The sequence below is a fragment of the Macrosteles quadrilineatus genome, unplaced genomic scaffold, assembly GCF_028750875.1.
Source record: "Macrosteles quadrilineatus isolate MER2022 unplaced genomic scaffold, UCM_ALF_1.0 Scaffold_5__1_contigs__length_97177068, whole genome shotgun sequence".
Taxonomy (NCBI): Eukaryota; Metazoa; Arthropoda; class Insecta; order Hemiptera; family Cicadellidae; genus Macrosteles; species Macrosteles quadrilineatus.
The window spans coordinates 47,676,569-47,693,620 of record NW_026542598.1 but is presented as its reverse complement, the minus strand read 5'-3'; the positions used below and the strand labels follow the sequence as shown (position 1 = coordinate 47,693,620).

The window sequence follows — 17,052 nt, the reverse complement described above, 5'->3', positions numbered from 1 at the left end:
CCTTAATCCTTTGTATTTTTTTAAATAGTTATTTAATATTTCCTATAGTGCAAAATTTTATCAAAATAGCTGTACAACATTGTTCATACATTTATCATACATTTTACACCAAGGAAGAGTAAAAAAATATTTAACTTTTCTAATAGCTCGTTCCAAAATTGATTTCCCTCAAAATATTACGGGAGTTTATATGTTTTAATAATTTCTAAAACTACATTCGAGACTCGTAAATTTACTACAGTTTAGATATTTACATTTTTAACCACGTTTTTATGACGCTTGAGTTTACTGAAACTTCTCAATATATTTATTTATTGTACAATCCAAATGAATACGAAGAAGTGATCATTCTTGGAACCCCCCCCCCCAACCACTTGAATGCGGAAGCCTACCTCTATACTGGCACATTACATAGATCGGTAAATTTAATTACTTGGCAATTACTCTACCATGATATCATCAAAGGCGAGCCTTGTGATTATCAGTAACAAGAAAACTACAGCGGTTGTGCAATCACTTGTATACGTGTAAATGGTTACGCAATGTCTTGTCTTTGGCACGGTATTGTAAAGGCATTTGTCTCTGTCTGAAACTGTATGTTATAAGCCTTTCAACAACTAGCCTATGTGGTATGAATTTAGATTATAATTGTCATTAGAGGGTTGAATCGCGCCTAGGAGTTACCCTCTATCCCCTTTAACCACTAACAATAGTTACCGCTATAATTAAATTACATTACTGTTACTTAAACAAATGAAAATCTCACTTTGTTTAGAAAATATTAGGTAGGGTAATATAATATAAGGTAGGTAATATAATGATATTATATTACTATTGTAATACAAAATGGAGTCATAATACGTATTCTACTTGTTCCAATACTCGTTCAGTGTCTTCCAATACACAAGTAAGAGAGTAGTAGATAGTAATGGAAAGTTGTTAAAAAAAAGTTTTTAATTGCTATTACAAATTATATTTGTTTCAACAGGAATGGATTTCGCAACATAAAATAAGAACTTAAATAACTTAGACTAAAATGATCAAATATTGAAACTTTTTATGTTTTCAGCTATTTGTATGAAATACTATGTTCGGTGTCAACTTCATCTTTCAACACGATAAACTATTTCTAAATTATAAGTAGGCTATCGAATTACCTGTTTATTGATGTGCATGTACAATAGTTTTGCTGTCCGGACTTTGAAACTTGTTTTTAAAGCATTGTTACTTTTTACATACAATAGAATAATAAAAATAGCTCAAATAGAAAAAATATAAAAATTTTACTATTTTTAATATTATTTTGAAAAATACAAAATATACAATCTGGTACCCACATTGCCACTAGGTATACACTAATCTAAGTGTATACTAAACTATATTTACTATACTGTATATAGTATGCCCACCTGAAACCAAAATACAAAAAAATACTTAATTCTATGACGTGAAATATCTTCATAATTAATTTAGACATACATTCGAGTTGTGTTTTGTCGGAAGGCGGCGCAACCCGAAATCCGGCGCCTAGCGCAACCGGAGAGCACCGCGGCTAAGCCCCGATGGGCCCAAACAAAGAACAACTTAGAAAACGAGCGCCGCCGGCTTTTTGTGGGCCCCGCCCTACTAAGGCTAACCAGATATTGGGTTTACATAGGCACGTTTTACATAATCCGATACCTGTAGTACAAGCAGCCGTTTGCCGACACCGCAGCCATTTTTGTTATTTTTCCCGTTTAAACACTAAAGCCGTTTTTGCCCTTGATTTAGCCGTGTGCTGAGCTGCATTTGGAAATTAGATTTCCACAGTATGGCATTGAGCGTATATCAGGACTATTCCTCAGAACGTGAGGAATCAGAAATCAGGGAATTGTTTAATACAAAATGTGTTGGTGTTAAGTCTAGTGAACAGAAAAATGTGCACAAAGTATCGAGATATTTAAAATATATAAGAAGCTTATAAGCTATGTTTGAGGCTATCTCCATTTTAAAACTTCGCACATTGCATGGAGTATCTTCCGTATTTTTATCTATAAACATGTAAACTTAGCTGGTGATGAGTGAATTACTTCGAAATTTTTTTTTATAAATCGCAAAGTCCATAAATAATAGGGAAGGTAATTTTTTTTCTGTAAGACTTAAGAAATTCATTCATGAAGGTTATGTTTAACTACGAAAAGAATCTGGAAAACAGTCAATCACAAATCATTTTAGCCATCGAATAATTTATTTTCAAATAAGTAAAATATTGAATTTACACGATTTTGTCATAAGATGTTCGCATAATACAACTATAGCAAAAAATAGTCAAATAGATATACAATAAATTTAAGACATTAACAATATACTATGCGAATAAAAACATGATAAATCCTTTAACCTTTAATCATCAACGTATCCCTAATCTTTTCTTATAAGATTTCCCTTAAATTAATCAAAAATATTATAGTCCACCTCAATAGAAGTGTGTACCGGTATTATGGTTGTAGTCAAGTTTTGCATTCCACACTAGTAGTACATATTGTGTTTAAAATTGTAATTCTAGATTTATGTTTTTGTCTACAGTCTAATTTTTGTTTTTCTCTACAATATAATCGGTATTATGTGTTCTTTTTGTGTGTGTCTCTCTGCTGTATTATAGCTATACATTTGTATTCATATTTTTGTTGTGTCTTTTGTGTTTCCCTCCACACAATATTCTGTTTTATGTGTTTTCGCTTTCTATATTCCACTTCAATATTTGTTATATGGGTTTAGTTTTTTTTTTCTATTCTGTTATGGGGTTTTCCCCCACTATAGAAATCCTGTTTAGGCCTATGTATTTCTTAGTTTTTTTTGTTCCCACTAAATATTGTTATTTGTTATGTTTTGGATTTGTAGGCTATTTTCTCTGCTTTGGATGTTTTTTGTGTGTAAGCATTGTGTTTCCCTCCTACATTTTTTTTGTTCTGTCACAGTTTTCTATTTATTCTCTTTTCTCAGTTTTTACCTAAGTTCGCTTTATGTGTTTTACTTCTAAACACATGAAGTATATCTTTTGTGTTTATTTACTGTAACTCTCTAGCACACAACCTTCGCACTGTTAACAATTCCCAATTTCCCTCGCACAATCCAAATTCCCTATAAACAAAAGCTGTTGGACACCCGAGTCACGTCAGGTAAGAGCGATGGATAAATAACAAAACCATTTAGGCATTAAGTGGAGAGGCGGGGAATACAAAATACAAAGTGTCCAGGGTCAATGAAAGACGTACGACCGCCGGCGTCCGGATGTTCACACTTTTTGTGTCGCTCGAAGGATCCTCGATAGCATCGGCTATAATTTATATTGTGGTCGGCCTATTATAGGACCTCTCCACTCATCTCATGGATCTTGTAGATACTTTTTTAATTTGATCTTGATCCCGGTTGTGAATGGAGGAGTTTTGTGAATGGATTTGTAAAGAGTGAGATTTTGAGCATTTCAGCCAAGTGTTTACTAAATTTGCCTTTAAGCGTAGATGGAAGCACAATTCAGACAATTAATTCAGTCTGTTGTTGTGATAAAAGGTTTATTTCAAAATTAAAACCCTATTTTTGAGCTAAGTTCGAAAATGTATAAACATGTTTAATGTATTTAGCTTTTGGAAATACAAATTTATCAGAATCAAACATTAATATTTCTATAAGCCCCTTGACAACGTTTCGAATTCAATGATACTTGTATGAAAAACCTTTGCTTGTTACTTGATGAAAACAAGTTTATAATTCGTAATCATTTATCGTTAAGTAAGTTGGGTCCACTCTAAAATTAAAATCAATTTTTGTGCTTATGAAAATTTATTAAATATTTCCAATATATTTACATTTTGGAAATATAGGTATGAGACATTTAGAGACCAAACTACTATTTAGACAAATTTGTAGGCTATTCCGAGATAGTTGGTTCTATATTGTCCGTAGAGCTATATATATAATATATAGTATATATATTATATATATAGTATATAATAACTCCAAGAAATATTGTAGATTTCTTCTAGCGAGTGTTGTATAAATTAAAGTTCAGTTACTAATAAGTAATTATTTTTATATAATAATTGTACTAGGTTTTGAGAAATTTGTGTTACTCGTTTGCAAATGTTCTCTTATAAATTCACATAAGTTTCATCTGATGTGATCACTGGTATATGAATAGGCAGAAGCGTAAATTGTCAAGGGATAGTATACAAGCATACAATAATTTCACAAGCCCTTATCTAGGTTTGGTAAGAATAATTTGTACGCCTCGAAAACTATATCAATCTCTTCGTTAATGATTTATGAGTATTTTTGAGTTTTACGTGCGTTTATTTACGTCAAAAAGTTTGTGTACGTGGCCAACACTTCACAAAAAATGCATTCAAACAATTTCTATACAGGGTTTCCCATAAATTACTTGTGTTTTAGCAGGAATGGAGGACAGTAAAATAAATCAATATGTTTTAATTTTATTAAAATTGTGCTATCTAACCATATAAAACACTGAACTTGAATACATCATGAACAAGATTAAAAAAATATATATATCCCCTAAGAATGTAGATTTGTAGGAAATATTTTGAAAGAAATGACCACTTAAATATAGCCTACCTAATATCTTGTTAACCAGTAAAACTGGTACGCTGGCTGTACAGTCAACCAACTCACAGCGAAACTAATAAATTATACAATACTAAAACTATTTCTAGACCGTAACATAGGTATTTCTTAAACAACCCCAGTCATTTGCCATGCAGTAAATGCTACATATGTTTCAACCATCGATATTTTCCAACTTTTTTAGACAGTAGGTTTTTCTTGAGCAATCGTCAATCGACTGAGATTAAATTTAGATTTCAAAATCGAATCTATTTTTATACTGCAGCATAGGCATTCCATTTGCAATCAACTAATATATAGTTCCAATGTATCTTCAGCGTACAATCAACATACAAAGAATCCAATAGAGTTAACTACTTCTTAGACAACGTAGGTTTGGCTTGACCGGTTCTTTATACGATGTGTAATGTGTATAACCTATGGTAATCCGCCTCTGTAAGCATGTTCGCTGGCCACGCCTTGCTAATTGTATGCCTCTCATTGTAATTACATGTAATTGAACCATAAACATATCACTAACCAGTTATCACTTGCCGACAGGCTTCACACTGGGATTATTTACGACTTCTTCCTCTATGTTAATAGACGGTGAAGTAATTTATTACTGGTTTTCACGAATTCTTCAATTTCGGCGTCAAAAGTAGTGCGAAAGGAGCGTTGAATTATTTGAGATTAAGGGTTGGTTTAGTTGTTTCTATATATTTCTTAGTTTTTCAAATTTGTCCGTTTTGTGTACTAGGTTATTTGTAACTAGCTGATGCTACAAATATTAATATAATTGAAAAATTTCATAACTAAGCACATAAAGAGCATAGGGGCATATGAAAATGATTTCCTCATTATTTTGCACACATTGAAATTTGAAATGGTGGAAGGATTTACATTAACTTAGAAAGTATTTTTTTAATCTTCACCCTTGAGGTGTAATCCTATTTAAAGGTAATATTTGTTCGTAGGCTACATTTTAAATGGTCCTTCCTATCAAATCTAAACCGAGTCGTGCTATTAATAAACAAAGTCTATATCCGTGTAAGATTGCGTAAAGATTGTAAAGATTGCGTTTAACCAATCCAGAAAATTGAAAACACTTTCTTGGATTTGAGGTTTTCCATGCGTTTTAAAATTCAAAACTGCTTCTTAAAGACTGCTATGTTGGTAAAGGTTTAGTTTATTTCAGTGTTTGGTTTTGTAATAGTTTTGCATTACGGTTATTTCTGTGGTAATGATACATATTTAAACTTTTAAAAGTAACCGGTTTAAATAACTTCTCTAACAGTAAATTACTGTTGAAAAAAAAAACTAAATTGTTATGCTACCGATTTAAAAAGTATGGCTATTTTTACAGATATTATCAAAATTATTTAAGGTAATTATTCTTGAAAATAAAAACAAAAAATTAAACTCTCTCAAAATGCATGAGTAAGGACCTAATTGTTTCTTGTGCATCAGATTTACGCCAAACCTAAACGCATAGTCTGATGTTTAACCTCGTATATATATTTACTCAATGTAAACTTCGTTAATAGTTCAAGACAAGGGTGAGGTCGAATTCAAAGTTTAAAGGGTCAAGAGCCCAAGGGGCTTCGAGCCGCAAATTGAAATAGAAGACAAACTTGACCACCTGACGGTTGGACGAGGGCCAACTATAGCCTACACACCGTCTACCGGAGGATGGCCCCGTCACCACTGCCATCTGAATATCAGGGAGGCGATGAAAAATGTAAATTATAACACAACAGTCCATTGTCGACCTACCAGCTGGCACCTTATACTCGGTTGGGGGCAAGATGGGCATAACTTATTGACTCGACAATAATTCCTACTGTGCTTGCAGTAGTTGGAAATTGGTTTTGAATGTGTATTTTTGGTGAAGGTGGATAGCTGAAATCAGCTGGTTTGTTACGCGATTCGAATAAATGAATACCAACCAATTTGGTATCTCATAATGGAACTAATTGGGATATTTCTGATAACTGTTTCAGTCAAATGCTGGGGAACATATTCACAACTTGCTAAAAATCTATTGTTTTCAATTGTTGAAAAGATATTTATGGGGTTTTAAAACCATTGAAGATTTATAAGCTTCACAAATTTGATAACTATAAATTTATACCTAGTTTTATATGAAACTCAGGGTAGCTGTTAATTGGTATCAGTTGTTACCAGGCTACTTGTGTCGGTTGGTAGGCCTACTGAAGATGAATAGAATTGTCTTTTTATTGATGTTTAAAAATGTAGATAGATGTATGTATGGATCGTACAGAGGCTGATTGACGTCTACACTTTATCTTAGGTACTTCTCACATAAGTGGAATGATTGACAAATCAATGTAATTTTTCTGATGATTCTAAATTAAAATCCTTTATTTAGGTTTGTCATATGTGTTTTGATGTTTTATAGGTGTTGATGTCCATACGTTTTTGTTGTTTTAAAATATTAAAAAAATATGCTGTTAGACACTTTTCTCCTGAAGAACTAACTGATTTGGATGATATTTTGTATTTTAATGTTTGTAATAGTATATAAGCCTTTCGTGTGGTTTTATTGTTTTTAAAGATATCCAAAACACCGTATAAATTTCAGATTGTGCTTAGTTTTACATATTTTGAGCCAAACAACAAGTAACACATATCAAACTTTTCATGCTGAATTATGTAGTTATGAAGTTAAGAATGAGTTACGAGTATTATCACCATTGTTGTCAAAATGGAACGGCTATTGCGAAACGCGGCTTTTGATTTGAGGTTATGGTAGTTTTGTAAGCTAATGGTTGCCAGATTTTGTAAATGATGTAATTTCTAAAATATATCTAATTCAAAATATGTTATATTCGTGCGTTTAATGGTCGATTTATCTTGTAACATTTATTCAATTAGGCTAAAATGATGATCATAAATACTACACACACTTTAAAAATATACTACTTCTTACATTGATGGTAGTGAAAAACCCCCAGGCCTACACATGTCTTTTTTACATTGTTACATTGTTGTTATTAGGCCTACATTGTTTATACTAGTTTGGAATACTATTTAATCAATTTACAATAGGCCTAACGAATTCAAAATTTGATGTTTACAAATATAGGCGAACCTTAAAACATGTTGGGGTAGAATATTTAAATGCCTATGCATAGATCGATACGAATACAGTTAGCTATTTGTATTTAAATGCCAATCTTTTACCGTTGTGATGTCCTGTACGAGTTAAAGAGGAAATTATAAAGTTTTGAATATTTAAAGTTTCGGTGTTGGATGATTTAAATCAATTGTCAAATGTGGTGACAGTTATTGGAGATTTTCGAGTCACAAAAACATTGTTCAACTACCAACTCCACGTAGTTCGAGTTTTGATCACACACTTGAATGCGCACACACTATGCCCACTTGTGGCAGATGTAAACATAACCTAAAAGTTACCTGATTATTCGGCGAGCCTCTGAGCGGGTACGTGGACATTGTACGGGGTCCGGCCAGTCACAGCATAGTCACCTTCACAGTTCACAGTTTATCCATCAGTCCACATGTACGCCTATCGTCGGTATCACGGCATGTGATACACGCATGCTACACAGTCACACACACGCTATACGCTATACGCACTGAGCCACCCACACGAAATAATGTTCCGAGTGTTCGATTTTTTCTCCGCTCGCGTTCGCACTGCGAGTGACAGAAGGCACGGTAGGATAGGAGGGGACGTGATAACGAAAACCGAAAACCCCCGCCGAAAAAAGCTATTTTTCGGAGGGAGAATCCGTAGCGCCTTCGGTTACTCCCCACCACCGATTTCCACCCCTCTCTCCCCTCCAAGCCTCTCCTTCGTGTCCAGTTTTGTCGGTTTTTGAGGAGGTGACGCTTACGTCGTGTGTCGGCTACGTTGTGTCGACGTAGATGTCGCCACGTGGACGTACGGTCGACGGCGTAGCGTAGGTACGGTAGCTACGTCGGTGAGCGCGGGTTTGAGAGTGAGCGCGCGCGGGGTGGTCTCACACAAGTCCGCAACAAAATGCACACAAACTACAACAAGCGCTACACGAGTCTACGCGCCCCACTCCCCCCGCCACGATTGAAAAACCTCCCGCTCCGTCTCCTACTTTTTCCCCTCTTTCGCTTCTCTTTTTTCTGCGGGTCGCGCGGCTTGCTGATAGGTTCAGCCGAGTATCTCGCCCCGCCCACCCGTCCCGATGTCCTCCAATCGTGTCATTCTGTCTCCGGTGATGATAGATCTACTTGTTCTACATGCCCTCCCTGGCCGATGGCGTCTCGGCTTGACCCCGTACACGCATATTAATCACCGCTCTCTGTACTCCACTACGCCTCACTCCTGTTTACAAGTTTATCGGTAGATACTCCGCTATCGGCAACTATCGGCACCCTTCGCTTGTTAACACCGAACACCGTGTCACCACACACTTCACACTTGCGACTTTGCCTTCGCCAAGTACAAGTACAAATAGGTCCGCGGATTTTCCTAATTTTATTTGGTGGTACGCATAATTTACGGTGAATTTGGTGACTATTTATACAATCGTATCACGGTTCATTTACAACTTTAATTTTTAATAATGATTCTACCCTTATTTAACCAAAAATTTATTTCAAATTACAATAGGTTTTAAACACGGTAAAAATATAAATAAATAAATAAATATATATATAAATAAAAATAAAATATAGGCCTAAGCAGTGAAAAGGAAAATACTGTAAATATTGAAAATAATACATTTATACGTTAATACTAGAGTGGTGTTACTAAATTCTAAATTCCCTACTATTATCAAATTCATGTGGTTAAATGTAAAATATATCCTCTGTATTTTTCCAAATCTAATTTCCCAGTTTACTGAACTTAATTGTTAGAAATAAAAAAAAACACACGTAGTTTTAATAAGTAAGGCAAAAATAATATCGTATTCAAGTTTCAAGTCAGATAAGTGAGGTAATACGCCATATTAATTATTTATTAAATTTCTAACGAGTACTTATTATTTTATGTAAGAAGCTCACTTTTAATTTCACACCTAGACAAAAATTAAATCTCTAAAATACGAGATTTTACAATTTAGAAATACTTGAAATATTTGCTATCTACTTTACAGCTATATAGGCCTACTAATAGTATAGGCTACATAATAATTATATCTTTTAAAATGCAGACTTGAAGTAATTATTTTTCTAATTTAATATACTTATATATATTTTTACTTAGTTTCAAATCCCAGTTCCAAAGTGCGGCTCAACGTTTAAGGGTGGCGACGGGTAAGGAGCGACAGAGACATACCCTGCCTTACTGACCTAGTTTTTCTCTTACCAAAATCATCGGTTAGGCCTACAGTCCATGTCATGTAGTGTTAATCTGCTACTGTACTAAATAATTTGGTCTTACTTCAATGAAGTTGTAGACGTTTGTCGATACTGTTAAGAATATTTCCATAATAGAAATATAAGATACTTGATACTATATTTGATTGATTTTGCCCTTCCTTTCTTGTGACAATGCAGCGCAATAAGAGATTAAATTGTATTTAGGCTATACAAATATAAGGACGATATTATTTAGTGCATTTAATTGCTTTTGTAGTTGTATTAGTACTTATAAGTTATTTTCTGCATACTGTTGACTATTTATGATACGGATGATAAAATATAAACTGAATATGTTCAAATTTAAAACTATGAGTTTTTACAATTGTACAATATTTTATCACCCTGAAAGTATTAATGTTTTATTACGATCAATCAAACTAAAGAGACTGGCTGTAGGGCTAATAATAACAATATAATAAACAAATTAAGCTAGACTATAAAGTTTTTTTCGCGTAAAAACACTATCCTTTTTAGTGTTATGTTGTTAATTAAACGACCCCCATTCAGATTAACGACTTATAAAATGACTATTTAGTTTAGTTATAAAATTAATTTTATAGTTATTGCCTATTTACTATATTTTGAAACTCACATAAACATAAATTTCAATATTACAGACTATAACTGTTATTAGACCTAATTTTTATTAAAGATAAACAATAGAATTATTATTTCAATCCCATAAAAGAATTACTCATGTCATCAAAAGGCAGGAATGTAAAAGGCAAAATCAAGACATGGGATATTTCTCTATGAACAAAAGTTTGAAACTCTTTTTATTAATTCAAAATGTCTATTTATTGCACACGCTGTGTGTAATCTACAACTTTCTTGCCTTACATTGGAATATGTTTTCATATAATTTATTCACTAAATTGAAGAAACTTGCCTTAATAACTGGTATTGTTAAAAATATATACTATCAATAAGTTGATTTGTGAATGTAGACAAAATACAAGTACAGTATAAAGCATTAGGATGTAATGTATTTTATTAGTAAAACGATAGAAGATTAGTTAATGCTAGGTGCATTGCTTTTTAACGTATTTAATTCTTTTTTGAAGTTTAATCGAAGTTTAATATCTTAATTAACATGTTGTCGATTAAAAATATATTTTTAAAGAACGTCAATATCAATTTATAATTAGTATAAACTATGGAAAACTTGATGCAAAATTATCATTAATAACGATATTTAAATAATCTGACAAACTAAAAATTTGATTAAGTATACTTTGGGTGTATGGTGTTTTTTAAAACATTAAAAATTAATATATTAATAAAATCTCTTAAAGTAGAAATTATGTAGCTTAAATCTTCTGTAATTAGGTTGTGATTTGAAACTGTTTAAATGTATCTAACCATAGACTTAATTAATAATTGTAATATAAATTAACCTGCTAGTTTAAATATTACCTGTTAGGATATAAACGTTTTCTTCTATAATAGTAGTAAAATAACATTCTAAAATATAAGGTTTCTAAAAATGGGGAACCTACTCTATTTTGAAAACAAAACACTTTACTAAAGGGGAGTTTTATTCAAGCGCGTGTCTATTTAACTATTTAAATTAGCTTAGTATATTAAAACACAAAGTATAAGTAGTATATATTCATCTGCGATACAAATTATATTTACAATATTTATACAATTTGTGATGAAATTGTAGCACTGAGACAAATATCGTTTACAAATTTATTAGTTTGTAATCAAAAAATATTGTTTATCGTAGTTAAACTCATTAGATGCCTTTGCGAACATCACATTCGATACAAAATCTAAAATCGCGACACTATGAAAACAATTAAGATTTAAACTTCTTAAGTTGACCATTAGATTTGTGACAGTCCATTTCATTCCTGAGATAATTTGGAAGCGTAATAAACAATTACAGTATTGTAAAGTATCTTATCAAAAAGATTAAGTTTTGTGTCGAATGCTCAAAGTGTTTGTAAATCTGGTGATGAATTTGAATTTGTTAAATATACTGATGAAGTTTAAAGCGTTTCCCAAGAAAATGGAGTGTTTGAAAATGTAGATACACAGAAAAGTAAGAATACATGATTCAGAAAAAACACCTTGGTAAACACCTCCATAGGTTTAGGCTAAAGATAACATGGGACTCTTGTGTTTTTTTTTTTGCATGCTAAATATTGGTTTGTTTCTTCATAATATTGCCAAACGGCTAAATCATTTTCCAAAATAAACTTAACACACACTTTTTAAACAAAGTTCTATATTTCGGCATTAGGCTTCTTCAGGAACAAACAAACAATAACAAATAGAAGTGTTTACCATAAGTAAACCAAAGGGTAAACACTTCTATTTGTTGTTAGTTTGTTCCTGAAGAAGGCTAATGCCAAAATATAGAACTTTTTTTAAAAAAGTGTGTGTTAAGTTTATTTTGGAAAATAAATATTGGTTTGGTATGAACATTTCCAGATCCCCAAATAATTCCAACGTCATAGGAAAAAATAATGTGAATATAGCCTACAAGGGCAAAATATACCATGAATTTTTATTTTAAGTCTTCTAAGAACAAAACGGGGTAATCTAACTTTGCAAAAATATTGCCTTTTTATTTGCAACTCTCTATTCCGTGATATAACATGGTATGATTCCTGTGGTTTTTTTTAAACGTTTTTATTAGCTCGCTTTCTTGTCCGGTACAAATTTTGAAATCAATGTTATACTAACTTCCCGTCGAGCTAGAGACTTGAAACTTGAAACATGGCTCACAAATGGAAGACAACGCAATATTATATCATTTAATTTTCACATTTCCCTTGGGCTAAGCCCCATAGGCTTGTGTTTATTTTCAAATCTGATCCCTTGATACAAATCTCTATTATTTTGATAAAAATAATTTTGGCCTACATACATAATGACTTCCCATATTTATTTTTGACACTGATGCTTCGATAAGTTCTTGTATGCTTTAAAGACTTTCTAAATTAAAATAAATAAATTATTAAAAATATTAATGGAAAAATAAAAAAATAAATAAAAAGTAATAGTACTGAGCATATAAAAATACATTTTAAAACTGACAATAAAGAAATAATAGCCAAATCAATTTCTAAATGCTTTTTAGGAATGGATTATAAAATATTTTACGGATACGCTATTAAACTTCTTTGAGTATTAATTCAATTGAACTTAAATTTTAGAGAAAATGATTTAAACATGAATATTATACAAGCTCCATCTACAGTGTTACCCAGTTCCTACAGTACCTATTTACAAATTCAAACGATAATGGAAAAATAATGGACAAATGTTTCAGTTTTGTTTGTTTGTTATTTCTTCTAAAACACTTGTACTAAAGATCTCTTATAATTCTCGTAAACGAAAGAAAAGTTTGGTCTGATAAAAACGCAGAGGATATATAGTTGTGATGTAAACAATATTGTAAACAATGGAACTCCCAAAACTAAATTTAGTATTGCACCTAACACTGGAACTAATTATTGAATTTATTTAGAAACACAATATTATAGGTAATTGAAAATATTCGATAACAAGCCTCTGTTGTAAGTTAACCCCTGTTTGGATATAATTTAATAAACCATGTTCCTATTCGGACTGAAAATAGCTACCAAATAGGCCTACTACTCAGCATTTACAGCTTAGCCATGAAAATATTGAAGGATAAATGATATAATGACACATTTAACATTTATTTTACTGAAATCAAGCATTAGTTAATTCCATAAAATAAATACGTGTTTTGTGGCTCAAAATTTTAAAATAATAGGTACATTTTTTGTCATTTGTGAACATCTCAAATAGACACATGTTTTTGTAACCAGTTGTTACTGCGCAATCGGAGTTAACTACTAAAAACTTCAAAGTAAGGATAGTGTTAATGGTGTTTTACGTGTTTTGGGAGAAAGCTTTATTTTGCCATACGATTTTTTCAGTTAAATTGTAGATCAGATTGTTTCTCGCTGAAGCATCAATTAGGAATAGTCAATATAAGACAATTGTCTAAAACATGAAGATGTGACAAAGTATCCGAAACAACAATAAAGGCTTACTCGTGTAGTCTAGTATCTAGAAATCTAGTATATTGCATGAAAACGATATTATTGAAAATGTTATTATAATTAAAAGTGCTAATATGGCAATAATTAATCAATTACTTCAAGGTTTTTCTTTTGTAGCAGAGTGTTCCTCCTTTTAGAACCTTACTTCAGCGGGGCATAGACATACACGTCATTATAAACGATACCAAAATCAGTAAAACCTATTGAAAAATGTGTGTAAAAGTTCCAGAGCAATTAACTAATCTAGCATACAAATCTAAACCATATGCACATCTAATATATTTGAGACATTTAAATAATGTAATACTAAACACATGTATTTACACAACCGCCTATTTAATGAGTCACCTTAATGTACTTCAGTACAATTATTGTTATTATATTTTCCAAGTCTAAGATTTTTCAACTTTTACTCGGCAGAAGACACAATGATTCGTCGATAGACACAAACAGCATTAGGGGTTGCCAGGACGATAGCCATGGAGGGGGAGTTATCTGGGGGAGGGAGAGAGAGAGAGAGAGATGTTGTACCTTTAAGCCGTGGTCGTGAAGTGAAGAGTGGTACCGTAGGATCTGCATCTCGCCGCTAGATGTCACCACTGTCGCCGCGTCTTGGTGCTCGCACTGCCGTCGCTTTCTTTTGAATAACGTCCCCGATAAAAACCTGGGGGGAGGAGAGTCGCGCGCATGGACAGTTTTTTAATTTTACCACAGATAGCGACTGATGCGACACCGGTGTCACCGATGGTAGGCGCGCCGTCGCGGGAAAACCGTCAACTACTAACAAAACATTCGGATCATCTGAACGTTCAAACGGATGATTTTGAACAAAAGTATGTAAAACGGCAATATAGGTTATTATTTTAAGGCTGACAACGGAAAAACTTTAATTTCCCGCGGAGATGAATGTTAAGTGTAACTATATTCTGCTGGTAGTGTTAACCAAACATTGAACAATCCTAAATTTAAATTTGTTTATATGAAAGACATAAGGTCCTATCTAAAAACTAATAATCCAGATAGTTTTTTATTCGAATTCAAAGGCCAATAATAACGAATATAATCATCCAAAACGTCAATAACCGGTTGGTTTAGTAACCTAAACGTCTTAATCAGATGGTAAAGTATTATCAACTTAAATAATCAGTTGGCAAAGTATCATGAAACATATGTCAATAATAAGACAGTATGTATCAGAAACTTCAATATTCGATTATCAACCGTCTTATAAATGTGATTAATCAGATGGTAAAGTATCATAAACGTTAATAATCAGTTAGTGAAGTAACATAAACGTCAATAATAAGAGGGTAAGGTAACCTAAACATCAATAATCATATGATAAAATATCCTAATCTCAATAATCATATGATAAAATATCCTAAAAATCTATAATCAGTTGGTGAAGTACCATAAACGTCAAAAATTAGATGGTAAGATATCCTAAACATCAATAATCATATGGTCAAATATCCTAAAAGTCAATAATCAGAAGGAGAAATATCCTAAAAATATATTATTAGTTGCTGAAGTGCCATACACATCAATAATCATATGATAAAATGTCCTAAACATCAACAATCATATGGTAAAATATCATAAACGTCAATAACCAGTCTGTAAAGTATTACAAACCCTTAAAAGTCAGTAATTGTAAGGTTACCCATAACGTCAGCTTTAGTCAAAAAATTATGCCATATACTTGAAGTTGATTAATCCAAAGTGAGGAGATAACAATAATAGTTACCTCCTGGTGTGGTAGGAGGATGGGAATATTTCATGAACAATCATTCATGAACGAATAAAATGAACATGAATGAAATAATTATACAAGTTACAATGTATGAAGATAATGTTTTAAGGATTATAAGTACATCTGTATTAACTCCTTGTTCACACAAATAACATCCACAGTGGCTTTAAAAACTAAACAAATTGTAACAAATCGTTGCTTAAACAATAAAAACAAATATGAAACACCGTGGCGAAACTAACAAATCCGCGGGCATATCACGAAAAACAACCGTAACTGTCAAAAGGCACAATATTTGGGACAATAGGGATGACACACAAAAGATCAATTGATACTCGAGATTTGGAGGATGGAAAATTGGAGGGAGAATGTCGGGATTCGGCGGGACAGCGACAGCATTGTAGGATAAGGGGCTTACCGCTTCCAGATGGTGGTACATGGACATGTGCTTCAGTTATTGCAGATCGATAGATTCTAGCCGGTCATCTTGTCAATTCTCGCCCTCCGATAAATTCGCTTTAAATCTCGTTTTAAAACCGTCCGCGCCCCCGTAACAGTTGGCCAGTTTTATAAAACGCTTGAAATATGTTTGCGATTTTTGTATCCGGTTATTGGTCCGGCTGAAGAGGAAATGGGCCATCAATTCGAGCAGTCTCGGGTTATTGCTTTGAGAACGTTATTTTTTAAGATTTGTAGACGTAGTTTGAAATTATGTTTCACCCCTTACAGATTTGTTTTAGTGCGTTGAAACACTGTTGTTGATTTTTAAAAATAGTTTTATTTGAGACGATCAAACTTGTAGGTATTGTTATGATGTTCAATATAGTGTGCATCAGTCAGTACTATTGTGTGCTATCCAAGTTTTTTCACAATTTTTTAACCTTTAGAAAGAAGTTTTAACACTCAAACTTAATATTTTTTCACACGTATTAAAACTTCCCCTATAAAAAAACTACGGTTCAACAAATTCAAGGGAATGGACGTTATTTTAAATATTTTAATTGATTTATTGAGTATATTTTAAACAGGTTGGAGATTTTTATACTTTTTAAGGGAACGAGCGAAAAACCTTCTGGATTCAAAATCTACCCCACCGGGAGTTGAACTAGCAACTCTCAGATTCGAATGCAAGCTCTCTAAACATTCGGTTACCCAAACACTAAGATCGTTATAAGGATGAATTGCATACATAAAATGCTCAGTAAAATACAATATTGACTCACAGGTCTATAAACATTTTTAATTGTTTCCCAAACTTTA

At 32.5% G+C, this 17,052-nt stretch overlaps 1 protein-coding gene across 1 annotated transcript in view; it reads right to left on the bottom strand.

Moving 5' to 3' along the window:
* Nucleotides 1-8,612, bottom strand: part of LOC128995915 (homeobox protein caupolican-like) — a 61,330-nt gene extending 52,718 nt beyond the window's left edge. The window contains exon 1 of the mRNA XM_054420963.1: nt 8,041-8,612. Within this exon, the coding sequence (XP_054276938.1) occupies nt 8,041-8,079 (39 nt within the window). The 5' untranslated portion in view covers nt 8,080-8,612. The remainder of the gene's footprint in view (nt 1-8,040) is intronic.
* Between the last annotated feature and the right edge of the window lie 8,440 nt (nt 8,613-17,052).